Here is a 23,130-nt window from a genome sequence, read left to right on the forward strand (position 1 = left end):
GACAAAAAAAAGTGACTGACACAGTGTTGCTATGGTTGCAAAAACAAAAAGAAAAGCAATTAGTTACCAGTGGAAACAGGTAAATTCGAGTTCTAATTTGTTTTTGCTAGTTTTTTTTAATCAATCAATCAATCTTTATTTTATATAGCGCCTTCCATAGTGGACCACCATCACAAAGTGCTTTACAAAATACAATAAAAAACAGTGCATAATACATTAATTACAGTGAAAAACAAAGCATAATACATTAAATACAAGGCTAGGCTATGAAAATTATAAAACACTGTGGATGCGACATAGCAGGTCAACAGGTTGAGGAGGTTATTCGGGACCTGTGTGATGAAGCGCATTGTAGGTGAGCAGCAATTTAATATTTAAGTATTGAATTGACCTGATTGGGGATATAATTACTTCTGAACATTGATGAACCCTTTTATTTCCTGCATATTTCTCAAGTTGCTGCCTTCAAAAAATACGCACATGACCACTGGATGAAAATCATCAGCAATGACAACACAGTGGATTTGGAACAACTACTGCACAATACAGTAGCATGCTGGTACCAATAGGATCCAGTGACTGCAACAGATCATTGGTGTATTGGTGGATACCACACTATTGGTATATCAGATATGAAAATGTTACCACTGTTGTACCATTCTGACATAGTACAGCCTTGGTAGAGAATCAATAAACCATTGAGTTACTGTGGTAAGAGCAGTTATTAGATTAAGTTTTTTAGATCCAGCGAGATCTTGAATCTTAGTCCTTTTTTGCTAATTCCCTTCATCAATCGGCTAACCAAAAACGCAGAGGATTACACACAAAACTAATTATAAACACCAATTTAGTACATGCTACAGATGCAAATGACAAATAGACAACCTACCTTAATTAGTAATAATAGCATTTGCGTTTAAAAAAATGAAATGAGGTCTTCACATCTACCGATGTATAGACAGGTGTTGTGAGAATGTTTGTAGAATGGGAAAATAGATACGCACTGGTAAAAATGTTAGTGTTGTTTTAAGCGACATTGCTTCTGCTTGGTTAAGCCACTAGCTATATTCAGGAGGTTTTGAATCTTGTTTGAGGCAAATACACCCAAGGGTCTTCTATTTGCTCTTAGTTCATGAAGCTGAATATAAAACACTGTTTGTGACGCACAGCACTGTTTTTTATGATGCTTGGAGAATATGTGTGAAACAGTAACAAAAAACACTGTTTGCAAATTCCCTTTCTCACTGCATGTCTGTGAATGCTTATTATATTTTTGTAATGAATTAGCACCTGAATTTTAATAAAACTAATTATCGTGATTATCAACCACACTGGTGTTCTTATTACCAGTGCTTCATTCACTAATAGTGTTGGATATATAAATAATATCAAAGCAATTTCAATGAATTTCAGTAAGCAGGGGGCCTATACATTATTTTGCACCTGCAGACGGTTGTTTGTCAAGAGGCAACTGATTATTAACAGGAGATGACTTTTCAGTTTCAAGCAGAATGCATTTGGTGTCTTAACCAGGGAAGCAATGTAATTAAAATTTAGTGAGAAGACTGGAAACCTTTAAACAAAAAAATGACTTTTTAAGCCTCTATCAGTGTTGAACTGCACAAGAAAGACAGCTATCTGATAAGGGTGAAAAAAATGAATCTCAGATATATTTTTAGTATGACCTTCCAACCCAACTATTGTGTCATTTTAATTCACCACCATACCCTAACAATCAAGCAAGCAGTTCATAGAAAGCAGATAGAAAAATAAATAACTTCTTAATGTCAGGTTCCTAAAAATCCCACCATGCTCACCCCTTTCTTGTCTTCCATAAAGAAAAGTTTAAGTGTTAAATGTGGGTCTGCTAGGAATCCGGACCACATTGTAAGTGTTGAGTCCTGGAGCATCGAATCCAGGAGACAAACCCTTCTTGTCAAGGGGGTAAAAGTTAAAGAGCTGCCCATCCTGAGCTTCCAGAGAGACAGAGGCAGTGCTGACTTGTAAGACACAGGGGTATTCTTTCTCAAAGACCACTTGAAAGACCCTGTCTTCCAGGTAGTGCAGCTTTATGGTCCTGTACCTTTCTGGGATCAGATCCGCAATGTGTGGACCAAACTGTTGCATGATCAGGACCCCGTCTGGCCCGGGTTTGATCTCGTAGAAGGTGATGTTGCTGTAGGTGAAGTATCCAGCATAAGAGACCGGGTTGGGAGGGGGGGTCAGTACTCGACTGGCTTCTCGGAAAGCTGTCTCCATGGCTGGGATAAGGTAGTCATAAGCCTTGGTTACCACATCCTCGTCTTGGGGTCTGGTGCCAGACATCAGGATGACCAAACCCAGCTTGAGCCTGGGAACCAGGGAGAAGGTGGCAGAATAGCCATCCAAGTCGCCGTCCTTCCGCACCACCTCATAGCCCAACTGTTCGTTGGCCTCCCAGGGGGTGCCTGTCTGGTTGGCGAAATAATCCTTGGAGCAGCGTAAAAGTGGCGTGAGCATGATCTTTAGGGTGTCAGGCTCTAGAAGCTTGCGGTGGTAGACACCCAGGAAGACCATAGCTAGCTTGGCCAGGTCGGCCGCAGTGGAGTACATCTGCCCTGAGGGGCGGTACCAGCCGAGATCATAGAGGGGGGCTGGGTGCCCGCTGGTGTAGAAGCCCACTGCCATCTGGGCCTGGATGGCGGGTGTGATGTCGAAGCCAGTGTCCTCCATTCCAAGCCGGTCCAGGATGTTTTCCAAGATCCAGCGCTGGTAGTCGAGTCCCACCACCTTTTCTGCCAAGACGTGAGCCAGCAGGGAGAAGGCAAGGTTGCTGTAATGGCACCTTTGATGGGAAAGGGAAATGATCAGTTTCAGTTGTGAAGACCCGTAATGTTGATAAGCATGCATACTATACTCCCCTAATTAACATTACGCTGTTCTTGTACAAAATATGCCCAAAAGCTTCAAACAATCAAGATACAAATAGAGCAATGTGTAATTAATAAATACTTCATACTTTTTAGGCACATTTTGTCCTGTGCCACCTGGAGGGAGGGAGACAGTGATGCAGAACACTGGGGTTTCCTAATGTACCTTGTACCAGGATCAGCCACCAAGACATCATCCTGTAGCAGATTGATCGCTGTCTGTGTCTTACCCTTCCATAGCAGGTTAGTCGCTCGCAGTCTTCTAGGTAAACCTGTGGGGCACACATCAAAGACTCAACCATACACCATAGTATACAATAACTATCCATTAAAAAGCTCTCATTGTCATGAATACACTGTGCCCCTCAACCATACTGTATTGCACACAACAGTCTATACTAAAGGAATAAAGATTGTTGGCCAAATGTTATTAATCTCTTAGTTGTCACCAGCGCTAAAAGCAACACTGAAGCAGACCTATATATAAAGTTAATTTCCCTGGCTTACTCATTCTTTTGCCTTTTAAAAACACCTCTGACCTTCCTGATACCATATCTACAGTATCTATATATCTTTATATATTAAAATATATTATATATTTATACGGTTTCAGAATTAACTGCAGTCAGCCTGCCATTTTTGACAATCACTTAATCCTCCAGTCCACTTGCCCTGTAGATAATCGGAAGGAAATGTCAATCTCCCACCTTCCCAAAGCAATTCATCCTGTACAATAGCAGGTCTGTGTACAGAATAAGTTTCCCTTTATGGTGCTGTCAGTCACTCACCTTTCACATACATTAAATAAACCTGATATTTGGTCAGCGAGGTGATTGATAAATATACAACTAAAGACAGACCCACACTTTTCAAGGTAACTTATGATGTAGTTACCTCTGAGTCTGTACATCGTAAATTTGCACTGGAAGAGTTTTCCCATACCTTTTCCATATTATACCATGCATTTACCATAGTTTACCACTGGCTGCCATGATTATTGCATTTGCTTTACAATGCTTGTCTGTGCTTTCTTACTCTTTGCTATGCTTTTACCATACTAAATGTTTATAAGTGTAGTTCTAGACATGTGCTGTCCTGGAAATGTCACTCAAAGCATGCATGTAGACAATAACAATGTGAACTAGAATATAACTCAGGGGGACTCCAGAGGAATATCAATCATCTGTTCAAAATTGTGCATTTACAAGTGCACTGGTGCTTTGCATGTAAGCCTCATGTAAGTACTGAATTGAAATGATTTGCTGGGCATTTGTAGTCGTTCAGGAATCTGTTCACAAAAGATATTTCTGCAAGTTCAGTTTTCTGACCCTTTACTAGTTTACCTGGTTATAAAATGAACTTAAAAATAAACTTCAGGTAGAAGCATGCATTTTTCTTATTCCTAATGAAAGGACAAAGGGTTTCTAAGATGGGAAAACTAATTGTTAGACCTCAATTAGAGGTTGTTTCACCTACTAAACTACTATAGGGTATATTTGCAAAAATTAGCTTGTCTATTGCTGCATTCTTATTTTCCCCATATGCATCGAATCATATGTATCAGTTTTTTAAAACAAATTCAGTCTTCTGTATGTTTGGCATTATAAGATGTGATAAATATTAAAGGGCGATACTGTTTATACTTTAAAAAGTGGATGCAAAGTAGGAACCATGACCCCAAAATTTAACCTACAAACAATAATATGGCAAAATATACTTTGTGGTATTCTGATTATATGAGAAGCCAATTCCATTGGAAATATTTAATTTTTGACCATACCGGAGAGCTGGCTTGCCATCCTGCGCAGTGTGACGGAGGAGGTCCGGATGGGCACGTCCCCACTGTCCAGGAAGATGAGCCCGTCAGTGGTGTACTTGTGCTCCAAGTCGTTGGTCTTCCCTAGGGGGTTCTTGATGGTGAAGTTCTCAACGTATTTTTCCAGGGGGTCGTCTAGGGAGGTCACCTTCCCCTCCTCCCACAGCCGGTACAGCATGAGAGTGGGGAAGATCTTGGACAAGCTTGCGATCCTGTGGGAGAATGACGCTGTTAATTCCTGCCTGTTTTGGGGTGTGGGAGCCTGAGTAAAACCTCTTAGTGTGTTTTATTACAGATTCAGAGATCATTGTTCCAGCAAACAAAGAAAAGAAAGGTTACAGGTTCTGTATAAAAAAGAGTGAAAACAAGTTCAGAATCTAATAGAGATGCCACTTTACTTTGTGCAAACAGTGTCTAGTTTAACACACCAGCCCAGATGTGTGTCAGACAGTTAAATACTCTGAAGCAGCAGTTCTACTATATATTATTCAAGTCCAGAATCTAGCTGTGCCCTGTGGGGAAGCATATATCCCCGATGATGGGCTTATAGTACAGATATGCACGCTTGTGTCAATGTACACATTTTAAGATATTGCATAGCTGCAGACTGTTTTATTAACATGTAAAGGAACTACGGTCAAAATGTATTTATGGCATTCCAGACAAAGTGTTCCTGTGATTTTTCAGTACAGGATGAGCTTACCTGTAGATTGTGTATTCGTTAGGTGGGGGAGAGAAGGGGTCTGATCCGTTTCTCTTGCCGAAATTGCCAGTCCACAGGACAGTGTCATTATACATGACGATGGCGGACATTGATGGGAGGCTGGTAGCATGGATGGTGTGTCGAAGAAGCATGTCCACCTAGCAGGGATTTACAGCTGTCAGGTTTTGCAGTGGATTATCCAGGAACAAATCAACATTGAGTTAATTAAGGATAGTATGAAAGCCAAATGGCAATCCATTCTCAGTGGGGTGAGGAGGGGCTATTCAACCCCCAGGGTGATTACACTCCCATGTGCTGGTTATAGGCCACCTCTAATCGCCTGAATCAGATTATGAAATTAGCTGTTGGGCTGTCAAGGGTTATGATTTGTGCTCCACTCTGTATTGGAATTACCACGAACCCATAAAAGCAGGTACATTCTTACAGTCCAGCTTCTTGTGTTCTACAACTATATTTGTGCATTATTGAAACTGGAATTATCCTGTGCACATCTGGTTAATGCCTCATTCATTTAATGAGGGGCAATAGCCCTGTGTTGGGGTGAGGTGGGATCACCCCACATTGCTCTCTGGGAGGGGTGGAGTTTTCTTTTTGTGAATAAAAAGTCAAATAATGTGTTGGGTTATTTGTAACCTCGGAGTGGTCAGTAAAATATGTTTTTGTATTTATGAACTCTTATGATTATCATTTCAAAATGAAAGTGAAATAGCCCCACCTCATCCTACGTCCTATTCACTATATAGTGTTAAAGAAAAATGTTTTAAACAGCAACTATTTTTTGAATATTTTATTTTTTTTTATCTAAATGTCCTTGGCCATGACTCAAGAAAGCAATTCATTTAAAAAACACCCCACAATTCTAAAGAAACTTCCTGGCACCAGCTAAATATATCTATCTTGGGTTTCGGAAGTAAACAGGAATAAACACCAAACCATCTTCAAAACAAGCTGGGAGTTATATGGATACCAAACATTCCTCAGCCTTCTTTAAGGAAAGCATATGTTTTGTAAATCGGGCACATTGTTAATGTCCTGACTTTTTGTTTGTCAGGGATATTAAGGAAAGGCAAAAGATATGGGCTACAGTCAAACATGATGCCATCTGGCAAGCACCGTGAGATCCTCCCCTAACAGCGCAATCCTCACCTAAACACCCCCTGCCATTCACCCTGGTAGTGGCCCCTGTGTCACACTGGGCAGGAGTTTTGCAAGGGCTGGATTGAGACCATCATACTCATTTCACTTGTTAACCGAGTCAGATTCAAATCTCCTAGCTCGCTGTGCCACCTCTTGGTTCTCTGAAATAAAAAGCCTGATCGCCTACCTTCTCAAGTGCCTCCTTGAGATAGGGGATGGGGTGCTCCAGGGGGGCTGGTTCAGGGAACCGGGGGCACATTCGCTCAGCATCATCATTGCCTGATGACCTATTAGCTGCAGAGAAGCAATACATAAGTGAGACTTGCTGCATCAGAGTACTGCAAGGCATGGATTTAATAGATAAAGTAAAATGTTATGATTAAGTATGTCTGTACCTGTTCATAAACATGGAAATTGAAGAATAACGCAATATAAGATGCAAGCATTTACAGTTTTGTACACTCTGTTAGTTTTGGAGAAAAAGTGGCAGAGAAGGTATAAAAAACTGAAAAGTGCGAGATTGCATCAAATAGTGCTATTCGGCAGAAATCGTCCGAACCCACAACAGCGGGAGTTAACAGCTGAAAATACTACAACTACCCAGTGCTAGAGAGAGTCTGAGAACGCTAAAGAACGAAAGTACAAAAGGTACAAAACATAAATCAAACCAGAACCAGTTTACTTTCTGCACGAGCAACCTTTAGATCACTTTAGAAGGTTATATCAGGTAAATCTTTTTCACCACATACAGCAGATATTCAGTTGTCACTGAGATTTGCTGGCAGCTTAGAAAAATAACTTGATTTCTGCCAATGCAGTGGGATTGACCTTTATTTTTTATTATTTTAAAGACGATGCCACATTGAATGGATCCCTAAATGCCTTTCATCTGTCAATATAAATGGACGTACAGGATTGTAGAATATCATCCATGCACAACTTAATTCCCCTCTCAGTTTACAAACCATTTAAAATAATAATTTGCTGGTTGATTAACTTCTAATCCATTTAGTGCACACTGGCTTTATTTTCCGAGAACCAGCATTGTAAGGCAATCAACATCAGTACTGTGTTCAATTGTAATAAACCGTGTCCTTTATTGGGCCAGTAGTGTCTATTCAAGCGCCATCTTCATTATCAGATCTCATGTCTACACAAGCGTTGTCATGTTCATATACAATACCCCCAGTAGGATGCAGCACTGCTCATTGGGCTAATATTATGCCATCCTATATATATTTATCTTTATATTTCTTAATATTTTAACTTAAAATGCCTACTGTTTTTCATCCTTTGTTCTTTTTGTTTTGTTTTGCTTGGACCGCTGCTCCATCCTTAAGAGCAAGCCAGGCTTTAGCAAGTTCTTTGTCGTACCGTTTTTGTGTAACTTGTTTTGCTTTTAGCTTCCCTTGAACTACTTTCAAGTTCAATGCTACAGCAGCAGGTCATTTTGACTTTAGTCTATGGCTCATCAGTAATTATGCTGGTGAACCAACACCATCAACTGGAGTTTTGCCACAAGACAGCCTGAATCACATCTTTGTTCTCTTTTGTGAACACCATTGTTTTGCATATGTTTGTGAAGTGCTTTTTTCATTACTATTCTGACACATTTGTCCAAACACCAGGCGATTTCTAGGGACATGCTGCCGGTAGCATTTCCTTTCCTGAATTTCAATTTGTATAACTGGGATTTTGACATGGTCTTTGACATGGCAACATCTTTTGGTTATTTCTGCAGCTCTACAGATATCAGTTAAGTTAATTCTAAGAGACAAGATCCAATTGCATTCAACCCACAATTCTGTTTTTAAGAAGAGATTCACCTCTGTATTTTTATGGCAAGAAATTTTAATATAGTCAGGTATTGATCAATAGTTTACATATAGCCTTGGCAAAGACTATTAATTGTGTGCCTTTAAAATGTTACATTTTCCTTAGGATTACAATACTGTTCAAACTTTAAACAGTAGCCCTATTTTGTCTTGTAAATCAACAATTACGCAGGGATAAGCAGCTCAGAGGGCTAAATGATTCTGTGGAGCTTGAAATTAGTTCCCGATTTAAAGGGCCTAGAAATAGCCTGGAGAGGAACGCTTAAATCCTTATTTTAGTGTAAGATTTACAAAGGATCGCTTATTACAGAGTCCCCTGAAAACTTAGAAACTATTCCAAACCTGACTGCTTCTTTAGTGTTGCATGGCTTCTTTAATGTGAAGGTAATAAAAAAAAAAAACCTACCTCTTTATTCTGCTTCAAAGAACCATCAAAAGCTACATAAATACCAGCAATATCAGTGTCATGTCTGAAGAGTCAGCAAAGCTTAAGATCTGGCATGGGCCCGTGCTTCATCTTTTCTTTCAGCCTAGCCTATGTTCATTATTTTAGCAATGCATAATTTCATTGCAGGATATTTTACTGCATAAACTGATCCCTAGATTGTGTATATGTGCAAAATTAATACAAAGTGTAAACAGTACAATGTACAGCTATGGCCAAAAGTTTTGCATCACCCTATAGAATTAAACCTGCTGAATAATGTAGTTTTCCATACTTAACGAAAAACTGAAAAAATTTGTCATTTCAAACATGAAATATTGTACTACTATTATGGCTTCTGGTGACTTGTGCAATATCATTTTGGAGTTTCTTTGATTACATGAAGTAAATACATTTTAAATGTCTCAATCCTAAAGGATGCAAAACGTTTGGCCTGATCTGTGGTTTATTGCAGTATGTACCGTATGTTTGCTAATATCTGCAAATGTGGAAGCTTAGTTAACACCTGTAGCACCCTGAGAGCCCATCTACAATACATTCAGAGATGCAGCCACTTAAAGGTAAAATCCCAAAAAAATGTTGAAGGGATGTAAGTAAGTATTGGATGTGGCCTACCATGATGTTAAAAGAATGGGAAATCGCGTAAAACAAAGAATGTAACATTTCAATGAGGACATGCTACACCAGAAACTGTCTACTGTTAACCTGCAAGTCAACTCAATGACCGATAGCTTTGACACTCCACATATAACCTACCATGGGGCCTATGTGTTGCAAAAGGGTTCCACTGTGAAAGAGCAGCCAGTCTAATAGATAAATGGGTAAAGAATTGTGTTGCAATGCAAAAAGTTGCCCTATTGCAAGGCGTACTTTCTCAGTTTTCTGCTTTAATGAATTTCATAGGGGGATCCTATTCAGTGCCCCTATTCTTCAAACCACTACAGAATTTTTAAAAACTCAAACAACCTTTATTTCCAGTTTTCTGTATGCATTACAAAAGATCAGTGAAACTGGAAGCATCAGAGATCCACACTCGCCTTGTATTGTTCACATTACATATTTAAACAACATGTTTAATAAGCCGTACAAATTTCCACAGGATTAAAATTTCCTCATTTTTAATCAGTGATTGAAAAAGTTACATAACTTACAAATTCCAATATTTGATCAAAAGGAAGGGCTGTTGTACAATGACAAGGTTATAATGTACTCCCTCTGGTTGCTAATGATTGTCATTTGTCTGCTTTTCAAATGTGTCTTTTCGCATTACGGATAGACAGTACATTGGTCACTCAACCTGGAGAACAAGGTTCAATCCTCATTCACTACCTTATACAGATGTACCTTTCCACAGTCCAACTTTTAAGGAGGTGCTTCCTCCATTTGTGGTTATTGATGGACTAATTTGAGCTGGAATGGCTCTGGTAGGCACCACACTCTTAGGCTAAGGGGCAGGAGAGGGTGGCTGGCTCACATACCCTCCTCAATCTTGGGAAGCTGGTACTGCCACAGGAAGCAACCAGTCATGACGATGGACAGAAGCAGGAAGAAGACCATGCCCAGTTGGGTCCACTTCACCTCCATTCTGATATTTCTGGTTATGCCTGGAACACTCCCTGTGGGCTGCTGGAAAACAAGGCAAACAAGATTTTATATGTTAACCACACATCCACATGCACTACTATCAATGTTTCCAGAGGCTACCAGGGCCAAAAAAAAGCCATTTTAATAGCCTTGAAATTTCTTAGTTTAGGTAATTGTAGACTTTCCTGCTGACATGGGACATTGTGTACCAGGTATTTCTTTTCCTGAGACCTGTAAAAAACAATATCGCTTTGATAAACATGTTTTTTACAGTTTGACTGTACCTTTTGTCATTTTATTCAAACCCATTCTCATCCCAATATGAAATACTTGTAAATCAATAAATATTTTGGATTTTATTGTGCAATATATAGCTCAAGAGCCATCTGTGGGGCATCTCTGGTGTTCTGTGTGGCCTAGCAAATTCCAGTCCTCTGTGAACCAAACTATTTCTACACCATTGTCTTCATTTGAATTTTAACCACCCCACACTGTAGTAAAACTGTAAAATATTGTAAATTGTGTAAACTTTGTTGAATTTGTCATATAATAGAATAATTCAGCACTATTACCGAAGGGCACTAGTATCTTGCAGTTGTTTCTTCAGGGTGAAGTTCTGGCATCATAATGGTACCACAATAGTAACTTTTCACTTTAATTTTACTTATCATTTGATGTACAGACTTGCAATATATTTAACTAGGGAATGTGTAAATCAACTGACTTAAAATCTTGCTGAAGTGCTTCCTGTGAATGGCATTACGGCTTTTCACAGTGAATTGATGTAAAATATTCTCACTCTGCCTACATCCACAGCATGGGATTGAAAAGGTATGCAGCAAGTTTAATTTAGAACAGGGTTCAGTGGCGTCACCAGGATTTCTGTGTGGAAGTTATTGAAAAACATGTTATGTTTTCTTGTTCTAGGAAAAGGAGAGGAGAACGTACATTTTGTTGTGGAACGCATTACCTTTTTCTATTAGAGATGCTGCATCGTCATTATTTTTAAGTCAAGATTAAAGGCTTTCTTTTGTAGTTTAGCCTTTTTAACTTGTCATACAAAATCATTGTGTTTTATTTGTTTATTTCTGTGGTTTTTTTTAGCCATTCTGTTTAATCTTTTGTTCTTGTTCATTTCTTGTTTTATTCAATGTTTTTTATTTTGATTTTTTAATATGGTTATTGATAGCATTATTATTATTATAATTATTTACTGTTATTTTGTCATTTTACCTTCTTGATGCTACATGCTTCTGTTCAGTTTTAACCGACTTACTGTGGTATGAAATGTACTGAATAAATAAATAAATTAACATTGAACATGTCTGCAAGGTTCTCTTCAGCAGGGTACAAACATACAGCAAATCAATACAAAGATATAGCCATCCACATGAGCTATTACAAATATAACCCAGATTTATGTTAAACTGTGGATAAAAATGTCTTGCCACAGTACCACTTTTCTATCTTCAGGATGTGTACTAAAATTTTGAAATAATGTAGATATTCATTATTATGACTGCTTCTTGAAAATGTGTATTGTTGTAAATAAAAGCATTGGGAGGAAAAAAGAAAAAAAAAACATTTCATGGCAATGCTCCAATAAAAACATTAATGAATAGAAAGCTTGCGATGTTTCAGACAGGAAATCTAAAATACAAATGATTGGTACATTCATTGGTTAATCTATGTACAAACCTATTACCAGCAAGTTCCAATTAACCTATAAGGCAGGTGTGTGTGTGTGTGTGTGTGTGTGTGTGTGTGTGTGTGTATACTGTATTATAATAAAGGTGGAAATTGTTGTTTTCCAATGCAGTCCTTAATGAAAATGAAAGGCAATACCAAAGCTTTAGAAATGCTGCTTTGAAAATTTTTGCTGATCAAACAAGCCTATACCACTGGCTTGTGAAATCATTCGATCATCCTTTTACCTGCCTCCTGCAATCAGTCTCCCTATCTAACATCTATGCTTAAATGTGAGAACTTCATTCCTAGCTACTCCGCCAACAGTCTGCTTTTTTGCTCTGCTATTTTATGTGATGCAATACCCTGGAGTGCAATAAAGCAGAATTGAAATCGGTTGTACCAAAAGAATGCCAAATTATACATAAAACAGAAGTCTCTTTATTTGCTTTTTAGACTCCCATAGGCTTGCTGTGCTTTTCTTAAAGACCCTTGTCCTATGCAGGAGGCCCTGAATGTTACAAAACTTTGTTCTAGCAAACAAAAATGGTGTGAACAAAATGATCAAGCTTCTTGTCAGCTGCCATAGTCACAATGTTGAGCGAGTAGAGAGCGGGTGATTGATGCAGTACCACAGTGTTTATCCCTGGATCTGTAATACTCAGAGTTGCATAACTGTACAACACATTCTGACCCTTTCCTCAGGGATACCAAACCCTCAATCAACATAGGAAATGGAGTTCCAGTCCATCATGCTTTTCATTACTGAGTGACGAGACAAAAGGTAGAAAAGCAGAGAAGCGGAATACAGAATGACAAACAACCTTTTCAAAAGGAAATTATATTTTCTCAACCCTTTTTTCAGTAGGCTGCAACTTGCATTGATTATTCTAAAAGTGTACGCAGTGGCAGTAGTGTCTGTAAAGAGTTTACCAGCCTCGTGTTTAAAAAGAAATAAATAAAGCTACCTTAGTGTCATGAAAAGCTACTACAGAAGATGGAAAGCAGGGTGCATTTACATTTTCTAAGAAGTATATGCAAAAATGACATTGAGCAATTGATCCCATTTCACCATTAGCAAGAGCCACTGAAACCGAGTCAAACTCAAAGAAACAAAAGACAGAAATTACATTTTGTTGAGGTCATCTGTATTTGCCAGCTTGGAAGACAGGTCATCTTTCTCAATGAGCAAAATTCACTGTCATCTAGCTGCTTCTAGGCAAAATTCCAAAAAAGAACAATTTAAAATCCTTTTTTAAATGACTTACCAGTTTTTTTAAATAAATGCAGAACACCACCTCAAAGTAAACTCCCGTCAGAACTATTTAAACTAACTTCTGGGTTACTATATTTTCAAACAAATTCCAAAGTGCCGGATTTTTTTCTCCCAAGGGGGGGCTTCTTTATGGCAGTAGCTGTTGTGGGATGTTGGGTTGGGATATGACTTAGGGGCCCCATTCCTTTGCTGATCGTGGTATAATCCGACTGATTCTCCCTCTACTAACAATTCTATTCTCTCTCTCTCTCTCTCTCTCTCTCTCTCTCTCTCTCTCTCTCTCTCTCTCTCTCTCTCTCCATCGCCCCTGACATTATAATCTCTGGGATTTGCTCCACTAAAGCCGAGCGGAGCAAGGTCTAATCTTTTAATTCATTTCTGAACACTGGCCCATTGCACACAAAAGCAGCCATTTCTCTCCAAGATAGCTCTATCAGTGTATTTTGATTTACCAGTATGAGAAACTAGGTTTAGATAAACTGGTTTAGACTTTAAAATAATACCTGATTCCTAAAGGCGATCAATATAAAATCAAATGATTCCAAAGAGAAGTTATTGAACCATCTCTTATATCCCACATAAAATTAAACCGTGTATGTAAAGGTAAGGCTATACCATGACAAGCAGGCTAATGTATGGAACTCCTACCAGCCTAGATGAAAGAACTGTTTATTTCGCTCACCAGATAAAGTCCTTGTTTTGGTACCAGAAGGTCCAATCTGTGCAAGGTTACCCATTACATGGTGTCAGAGTGGGATGTGTGCCTTCCCGTGAACAGTATGTGTAAGAAAGTACAATCTGATATGTGATGAGGTGCAAGGGGAAGGAAATGTAATCATTGGGTCATATTTTTGAACAGCCTGACTAGCTTGAAATCCAGAAGGTGCTGTTCCTATCCCCACATAGTTAGTGAAGAGCATACCACAGGGACTACCATACCATTCTAAAGGGACTACAATATAATTTTCTTAAGCGACAGCAGCCTCTTAACCTGGAGTGGGTTTGCTCATCAGTCATTCTATTATACAATGTGTTATTACAAACCTTTCCAACAGTCACTCATAAATAGAAGTGCTTTAAAGAGAGCCCTGTAATTTGCAACAGGTTATGAAACTGCTTTTAGCTACAAACTTACTGCATGGGACACTGACAAGTCATTCAGGCAAGCTCAGTGGTGGCTAGTTGTGATTTACACCAGGATTAGTAGCAGCAGCTAAAAGGAGTCACACAGGCATTATTACTTCTAAAAATAAACTGTACAAGCAAGATTACAGGGGGAGACCATGGTGGAAGCATCAGGGTAGGGAGAGTAGATTGAATACCCAAGACTGCTTTTGTTCAGTAGCAATTTAATGTTTCTAGTTTAACATTTTCAGATGTTATTTTCACTTTGACGTATGTGGTCATAGCAACCAAACTCCGTAAAATATGTTTGTCATGAACCATTTGCTTCTGACTTATTGAAACATTACTTCTTCCACTTCATTGGTGACCTGCAGAGTGAAATTGTCCCCTGCCCCTTTAAAGCCTTCTGTAATTAAACAACCAACTGCACCCCCTATTGGCTGACATCCTTTGCAGTTACTAACATGCCGTTACCATGAACACATAGGTGAAATGACCAAGGAAGTGGAACAAATAGACTTCCTGAAATTAAGGCAAGCAAACTGAGAACCTTTTAACCCAGTATAGTGTCAAATATCAAAAGAAAAACATGTTTGCTATGAAATCTGTTTCTTGCAAAACTACACGTGAAAGACCCTTAAATCTGTTCCATCTCAATTGTAATATTGATGCATTTCAAACATTTAACATTTTTAGAAATATAACTGGTATTATTTTCTGAGGCTAAACTGACCTGTGAGAGGAACTTTCAGTTTCTTCTTCTCACATGAAGAAGAGATCATTCTTGACAGCTCATGTAATTTATATTCAGATCAGTGGATCCTATTGAAAGGTATGTTAATGGGCTAGTGTAGCTTATTCTATTGTACAGATCTATAGATAGAAAATAAGCAAGGCTGTAGAATGAAAGCAGCTGTACTAGCCAGTAGTGTAGACTTCACCCAGGAGTCTCCAACAATCTAGCACAATGTTAAACTGTGTTTGTGGGTTAGTCTCAATGTTTAGAGCATACTCTGTCTGATGACTTCGTTAGGACCTGTCTACCATAATGGATTTGGCATCTCCCTGAATCAGAGATTAAAATAATGTGATATGTGATCCCTGCAGCACTATAAAGCTGCTGTAGTTTACTTAGGCATTGCTAAGGATCATGTCAATACAATCATGCTGCACTTGTAGCCTGGCTACTTTCAAGATGATATTGCATCCATCCTCCATGCCAGTGCTTGAATGGTTTGAAGAGCATAACAGAAGGGTTGTGTCATTCTGAGTTAGTTAAACACAGTCTGTGACTTATTCTAATCAAAAGCAGAGGAGAGCAAGACAAACAAATATCCCAAAGATCCTTATTACAAAGTGTAGTGAGTATATTCAGCACTTTACAATATTTCTTGATTGTAATAGGCTCAGTTATACAACTCGGAACATTCATTCTCAATTCATTCTCAAATTACCAACTGGCAAAAAAACCCATAAAAAACAACTTGCTCTAGAAAGTTAACAAATAAGCTTCTAAGCGATGGATGCAATGGGTGGGAAACCTTGAACTGAACAACGCTGTTGGCAGAACAAATGCTATGAATTCATTTATTTTATCAACAAGTTGATTAGCTATAATGGCAATTTGCAAGCCAGGAGGAGCCTTACTGATCTCAACACCTGAAGAAGAGCTTCCTAACCCTGGTCCTGGGGACCCCCTGTGTCGTCTGGTTTTCATTCCAACTGAGCTCTCAATTACTTAACTAGAACCATAATTGAACTAATAATTTGCTTAATTTTATCTTTTAAATTATTCTTAAAAAGTTGCAGAACTCAAGTTACTTATAAAATGTTATACTTGAAAAACTGTTTAAGAGCTGAAAACAAGTAAAAAGGTCTAATTATGCTAATTGTTAGTTCAGCTAAGGGTTTATCTGATTAATAGCTCAGTAGGAATGAAAACCGGAAGACACATGGGGTCCCCAGGACCAGGATTGTATTACTATACAATCATTGGATTGCATTGGCCAACTGACATAAAACTCTTCAGCTCACTCAACGGGTACCTAATGAGGTTTCAAAGCACAGAACACAAGAAGCAGGCTTTAAAACTTGAACTGAACGAGGTTGTTGGCAAAACGGAGGCTATCAATTCATTTTATTATTCCGTTTTTTTGCTGTAACGACAAGTGAGAGGACGGTTTACTCAACTCAGTATACCCAGGGGAAAAAGCATTTAATTCCATTCTCAATATCCTCTATACAGCTGCTCAGACATTTTCTATCCATAAGACAAACTGTTGTTACCTGAGGCTGAATCCCATCCATCGCTGTCTCTCTCAGCATTCTACTTCCATACTTCCACATGATAACGACAGACACCCTGCAAATGAAAACTAGAAACGTTACTTATCTGTCTGTTGTCAGCAATTGAATCTTAAACTCTTCCCTCTTTCTGTTTTGCCCTCTCTCTGTTCTCTATGTAAAAGCTGAACAGTATTACCAACCTCCCATATAACATATTGTGGCCCATAATCCTAATGTCTTTCTAGAATTGCATTCATTGAGCTGGACTGGTTTAACAGCTCCAGTGCATTATATCAATGTTGTTTAGCTTGGCTAAATAAGACATATTTTTTTCACAGTTATTTTATCCTTGTTTTTTGTTATTATTTTTTTGTGCAATTAGGCGATCCTTTGCATAATTTCTTCAGTATATCTTGTAAAAACTATACAGTATCATGTTATCCCATGAGAATTTTCTTGTAAAAACTACGAGTCCCACTACCCTTGTGCTTACTACAAAACCATTGATTTGCAGGGCCATTTCTGCATTGCTATTTAGGATCATTTGGAAAGCCTGTTTATTTATAATTGGAAAGGTAACATTGCATAACATCCTGGGAGAAGTTACTTATCCATAGAAGCTATATATTGTGCTGGAAGGCCACAGTTTGGGCAGTCTGAGGGGCTGTTTTTATATCTAGTTCAATCACTTAGTAATTTGTGCAGTCAAAGTTCATGTTACAGTGTGGATTTTGTATGCTTTAGGATAATCAGTCTGTCACAAATGAATAGTAAGCCTAAGGTATTTAAGGGATTTTTTTTTTTTTAAATCCTGATTCCATTTAAAAAACAACAGAAATTGCATTGTATGTGTGGTTCTGTCCTCGATCTTGTATATTGAAGCCCATTTCTAATGGTTTAGTAATTTCGAAAACACATCAGTCTTATTACTCATCTTCTATTTGTCACATAGCAAAGTGTAAGTTATACTTATAATGTGGTAGTCCTTCGCTGTGATTTAAAACATTCATTCTCTGTTAATTATTAAATCAATATTAATATACATTCCTCATCTCAAAATGATTTATAATGTAAAAGAGGTATTTGAATATAATCTTTGAAAACAGTATTTAAATGAAAATGGGGATACTATTAATAGATTACATAAACCATACTGATTAGAATGACGCAATAGGGATGCTTCAGGATTTTCAAATAAACCAAAGGACTTTATTACTATAAAACACTTACTACGGGATAATGTTCATTGTGTTAGATTATATATTTCATTTAATTCAATTTAACCCTTAACTTCTGGGGTGCAGTTGCAGGTAACAACATGTTCCAAACAAAATGTAATATCTTTGAACTGCAAATAAAATAGGGAAAAAAGTTATGAAAAAAAAAATATAGAAAAGTCGTCAAATGCATGTATTATTATAACTTCTGAGCAAGCAGAAATCTGTTTGACGCAGCAACAAATCTTCAGTCCCTGTGTTGACCAGCAGTTAATGCAGGAACCATCTTGTAAGTTCAGTAAGCATATTATAGATTGATGCACATTAATGTATGCTAATTAAAGTTACCACCTGGTTCCAAGGTGTTCAGTATGCCTTGCAGGGGCACACACATCCTATTTTTTATTAATTTGATGTAATGTGTGGCATGAGACCTCACAAGGGTGAATCACACATTACAGACACACATTCCGAATTACTGCTTGATTTGATAAACCAAGACATTATTTCTTCAAAAGGCACACACTATCAATTAATTGAATTATACACTGGATACAGATTTTATCAAGAGAGTTTTAAACTGCGCCTTCCATTTAGTTTTTGTGTTTCTTTTCAAAATTCCTGATGTCAACCCTACCTGTAACTGCAATTACCTGTATTTCAACAATGCTATTCAAAAGCACTCCCTGCTAACCAGCTGCAAACAGATAAATAAATCAGGTTAACTAGTTTCAAAGTAGCACTAGAGCTGCTAACTGTCCAGTCTGTAGGCAACTCCAGTCTACAAGCCCTATTCCATAGGCATAATTAAATAGTACCAGGTCAAGGGGTCTAATTGGATCAATTTAATAATGAAGGGCATAATAAGAACAAATACTAGGACTGGAAGCACCTAGGTTGCCTTCAGCTGAGCTTGGCTATCACATATTTTAGAATTTTGGACACCTCTGCATTGTCAGATTAAGTAAATGTTTATAGGATCTTGAGACGTGAGTATTAATTTGTGATCCTTGCATTTCTCAACATCTAATTCAATGATCTCTTTGAAACCAAGCTGTGTAAAACATATTGTGGTGCATATTTTTTTAAATACAAATATACCAATTTGTAGCTCTGAAGTCTCTAAATGAAGCCACCAGCATTTGTCTTTAACCTTTAAATAGGCGTCAATGTTTTGCACAACAAAAAACAAGTCTTGTAATACCAGTATAAATTTAATATATGATGTAAAGTATAACTGCCATTCAAGATCTGCTTCCCCTATCCCTCCCCCTGCCCCCTCCACTAACAATAGGAAACCACGTATACCAGTTGAGAGCAGTTTTTCAATGGTTAGTATTAATGTTTCTCCCAGTTTCGATGCACTTACCAGCACTTCTGTTGTGTATTTAGTGGTCTGCCTCTCTGGAGGTATCCCCCACAGTGTGTCCCTTTCTCTGTATAAATTTGGACTGCAGTTGGGTGACAGATGTTGATATCACAGCAGCAGATAAATCCATCCTGTATCAGCCCCAAGATCTTGGATTATCTCTTTCGTCCATCCCTAACATCTGCCAAGGGTTGAAATGTGCGGATCACCTTTTTCATGTTTTGCATTTTATTCTTTTGTAAAGTGCTTGAAACCAGTACATGTTATTGGGTTAGTGTTTAGTGTTTTGTTTCTTAATTGTCTCACAATTAAGGGAAGCTATTCAATAATTCTACCTTGTGATTGTTTGAATAGACATACAAATAGCATCTTGGATATTGTTAAGATGCAAATGTTTATTTATTTATTTTTTTTAGAATAATAGACCAGCAACAAAATATAAAAAGTGCTACCCAAACTGGACTGTACTTATTTACCACCAAAACATGACCCGAAACCGATCCAGCTATATATTTTACTATTTTAACCCAGTTGTATGAACATTATTATAGGCATTTCCCGGTCAATACTGAATTATTTTGGAAATGTTCTTGTGCTGTTTTGGGTTCAAATGTAAAGTGCTAATACTAGTCACAACTTTTTAGGATCTAAATACCTGTAGAGCTGCGGTTTAATTATGTCACTGTCATTATCAATAAAGGATCATTTAAACTTAACATGATTACATGTATTAAACTTCTGTTACTTTTAATTATGTAAGGCGGTCACTAGCATCAAACAGCAGTTATCTTTTTTTCCACTGGGAGGCGATGACTTTTTCAGGTTGTGGATAGGAGATTTAGAGGTGTTGGAGTCATCTTGGGGTGTCTCAACTGCGCTTGTTATACTGAAAACATATTGTTCTTACAAAACTGGTCATAAACGAATTTCTGTCAAACAGGCCACTATGCTTCTCTCAGCCATCACCTTTACGATATATAACACAGGTTAAATATAGGTCAGTACACACATATATTCTCTTGCCAAAGCTTGATATAATACATCTATTGAAACCATGTGTTTGAAATTATCTTTCAAATACTCAGTCAATTCCACTATTCATTTTTACTTTCTATACATAATTCAAACTCCCACTTAGTCCCAACTGTGCTATAAAGCGCTCACTCTCACAACTGGTGGTCGAACTTGGTTTACATGGTCATCACATTTCTTTATATACCACATAGGTGATATAGAACTAGAGCCAGGCTCACCCAGACAAAGTCCTTGGTGTTGTAATAAATCCATTGCTGTCTGCAGCCAGACAATGTGAGGAAATTTTTGGTCAACGCAGTACCAAAAGGACATTGTGTAGCACTGAAAAGGGTCCAGCCAAGAGCAACCAGATTAATCCCAGTGTGTAAGGGAATGAGCAATGAAGATACATTGAAAGAACTGAATCTATTTAGCCTGGAACAAAGAACAATTAGGGAGACTTGTTTTTAAGTATTTTGAAATCTTAAAAGGAATTGGCATAGTTTACCCTAAGCAAGTCTTTAAGTTCAACATGGAAAACAGGACCAAAGGACACAGCTATAAATTAAGTGGAAACACATTTAGGACAAGGGGGTATGATACACTTCTTCACACAGAGTGGTGAAGGTATGGAATGGGTTACCTAGTAATGTTATGGAGGCAGAATCACTGGGATCCTTTAAGACCCAGCTTGACAATGTTTTAAGATTAAGGAACCAGACGAGAATATATAAACCAAATGTAAATGCTTTCTTTAAGATTTATCTTTTATATCCTTTAGAAATAATTCAATTCTAGGAAGAAAAAGGCTGTTCCTGTTTTCATTTGTATGGACATTACCATTGGCCTTGGGAGGAAAGTGTGGGGATGTGTGGGTGTTTAAGTTGCAGTGACGCACTTCCACACACAAATGCATCCAGTCCTTGAATGAGCGCCTGCAGAAGCTTCCCAACAGCCATTGTTTCTGTGATATCTGTTTAAGTTCACTTTGTTCAGTCTGAAATCATTAAGGCTTTTTCAATGGGCCCTGAAACTGTGCAGATATTTCATCAAGAACTGTAAACCCATTTCCCAGTGGCAACATTGAAATGATGCTCTATAATGAATATTTATGGTCAAGTAACTAACTACTTGGTTCACCTATTGAATACACTATTGAGTAGAGTGTGTGTGTGTGTGTGTGTGTGGGGGGGGGGGGGGGGGGGGGGGGGGGGGGGGGGGGGGGGGGGTGGTAGGTGACTTGGAACTCACTGGTTAAATCCCAGTTGAGTGCTTGATCTTGGGTGGGGGCTAGGTATTGTGTGGGATTGGTTTGCCAATCCCACACAATATGATAAATGAACTGGATTCTCTTCTGCTGTTAAGGAATGATCCCATTGAGGTTTGGTCTGTAATTGGTCTAAGTGTATGAATAAGCTTCATTATCTATTCTGAAAATAGCCTAATCCTACGGTGAAAGATGTTGCCAAGACTAAAAGCTCAACACAGTCGTGGAATCCCCAACACTTTTGCCATTTGTTGTGGCATTTGAGAATCCTGCTTGTCAAGATAAAGGGAATCCTTACCCGTACTGCATCCCAGTCATTTAGCTTGGCCCACAAAGCCAAACTGCTTCCCAGTCCCTAGCACAAGGCCACTATGCTTCTTTGTCTTGTAGCTCTTAACACACAGCCCCTATGATAGCATTGGCTTTTGCCAGTCAGCCTCTAGCACTTAAATTAGTGGTAGAGGGACCATTAATGTGCTTTCCTAGTGACACTGCCTCCCAGTTTTCATATTTAACCACTAAGCCACACAGCCTCCCAGTGCCTCAGCTCTAACCAACTGGACACACTGTCTCGCAGTCACTCGGCTCTAACCACTTAGCCACACTGTTTTGAGTGCATGCAATGAGCTTTGTTCAATATACTGCTGTTACAATTAAAATACAAAATTAATTTAATCCAAATAAACTGGTTTGTGTAATTCCAATTCATGGTGAGGAAGGGAGAAAATCAGGGATGAAGATGGAATTGCAATACCATGATGCCATTTCAGTACCAGACAGTAGGCTACCATATCACTGTGAAAAATGTGTTCTAAATCCATCGTGTCCATTGCTGGAAATTCCCTGGTATGATTACAGTCATATTACCACTGTGATATTTTTCAAAAGGAGACAAGAAGGATAAATAAAGGGGACATGCACTTTTTTATTTATTTTTTATGTGAAGTGAAATGGTCTTGAAGTAATAAAAAAACAAACACAGCTGCTGTCGTGTAAAGTGCTTAAAGATTAGTGGGAAATTAGTGAAGCAATCAGTAACTAAAGCCAGCATGTCCAGTTGAGATAGGGATTGGTAGGTTTCTCAAGCCCAACAGGGCAAAGGAAGAACCTGAAACACGAGGGAAGAGGAACCACCTGCACAAGTCTCCAAATACATGCTTGATGCTCGATGCTGTAGCAGAACATTTGAGAAGAAAATTGATAGAAAAGAACCAAGGTTATGTCATGAATCAGCAATCGAAAGAAGACTTTATTTCAATTATACACTGGTATGGATTAAGCAAGACTAAAACAGATTTTTTTTATTTCCTGTAATTCTCAAGATATTTAAGCAGCTTGACATTTCTTCCATCAGGCTTCTAGCAAAGTGGCAGTTGCTCTGTCTTAATTATAACTGGCATATACTTGTGTAATTCGATCAATATCCTTGTCCTGCTGGCT

At 38.2% G+C, this 23,130-nt stretch overlaps 1 protein-coding gene across 1 annotated transcript; it reads right to left on the reverse strand.

The window, feature by feature from the left end:
• Window positions 1-188: 188 nt before the first annotated feature.
• On the reverse strand, window positions 189-13,631 carry LOC121328547 (putative beta-lactamase-like 1). The gene is made up of 7 exons (XM_041273257.1): window positions 13,405-13,631; window positions 10,345-10,492; window positions 6,774-6,880; window positions 5,429-5,586; window positions 4,690-4,937; window positions 3,076-3,181; window positions 189-2,824 (listed from the first exon to the last, which is right to left on the reverse strand). The coding sequence occupies exons 2-7, from the start codon at window positions 10,448-10,450 to the stop codon at window positions 1,846-1,848; spliced, it is 1,704 nt and encodes a 567-aa protein (XP_041129191.1). The 5' UTR covers window positions 10,451-10,492; window positions 13,405-13,631; the 3' UTR covers window positions 189-1,845.
• Window positions 13,632-23,130: the final 9,499 nt, after the last annotated feature.

The sequence above is a fragment of the Polyodon spathula genome, chromosome 16 (assembly GCF_017654505.1).
Source record: "Polyodon spathula isolate WHYD16114869_AA chromosome 16, ASM1765450v1, whole genome shotgun sequence".
NCBI classification, from domain to species: Eukaryota; Metazoa; Chordata; class Actinopteri; order Acipenseriformes; family Polyodontidae; genus Polyodon; species Polyodon spathula.

What these genes read in the sequence shown, in the direction of transcription:
- LOC121328547 (XM_041273257.1), bottom strand. Translation starts at nt 10,450, where the DNA reads ATGGAGGTGAAGTGGACCCAACTGGGCATGGTCTTCTTCCTGCTTCTG. An exon ending in GATGGCAAGCCAGCTCTCCG is followed by an intron (nt 3,182 to 4,689) that starts GTATGGTCAAAA and finishes TGTGCCCCACAG; the next exon opens with GTTTACCTAGAAGACTGCGA. An exon ending in GTGGCTGATCCTGGTACAAG is followed by an intron (nt 2,825 to 3,075) that starts GTACATTAGGAA and finishes TTCCCATCAAAG; the next exon opens with GTGCCATTACAGCAACCTTG.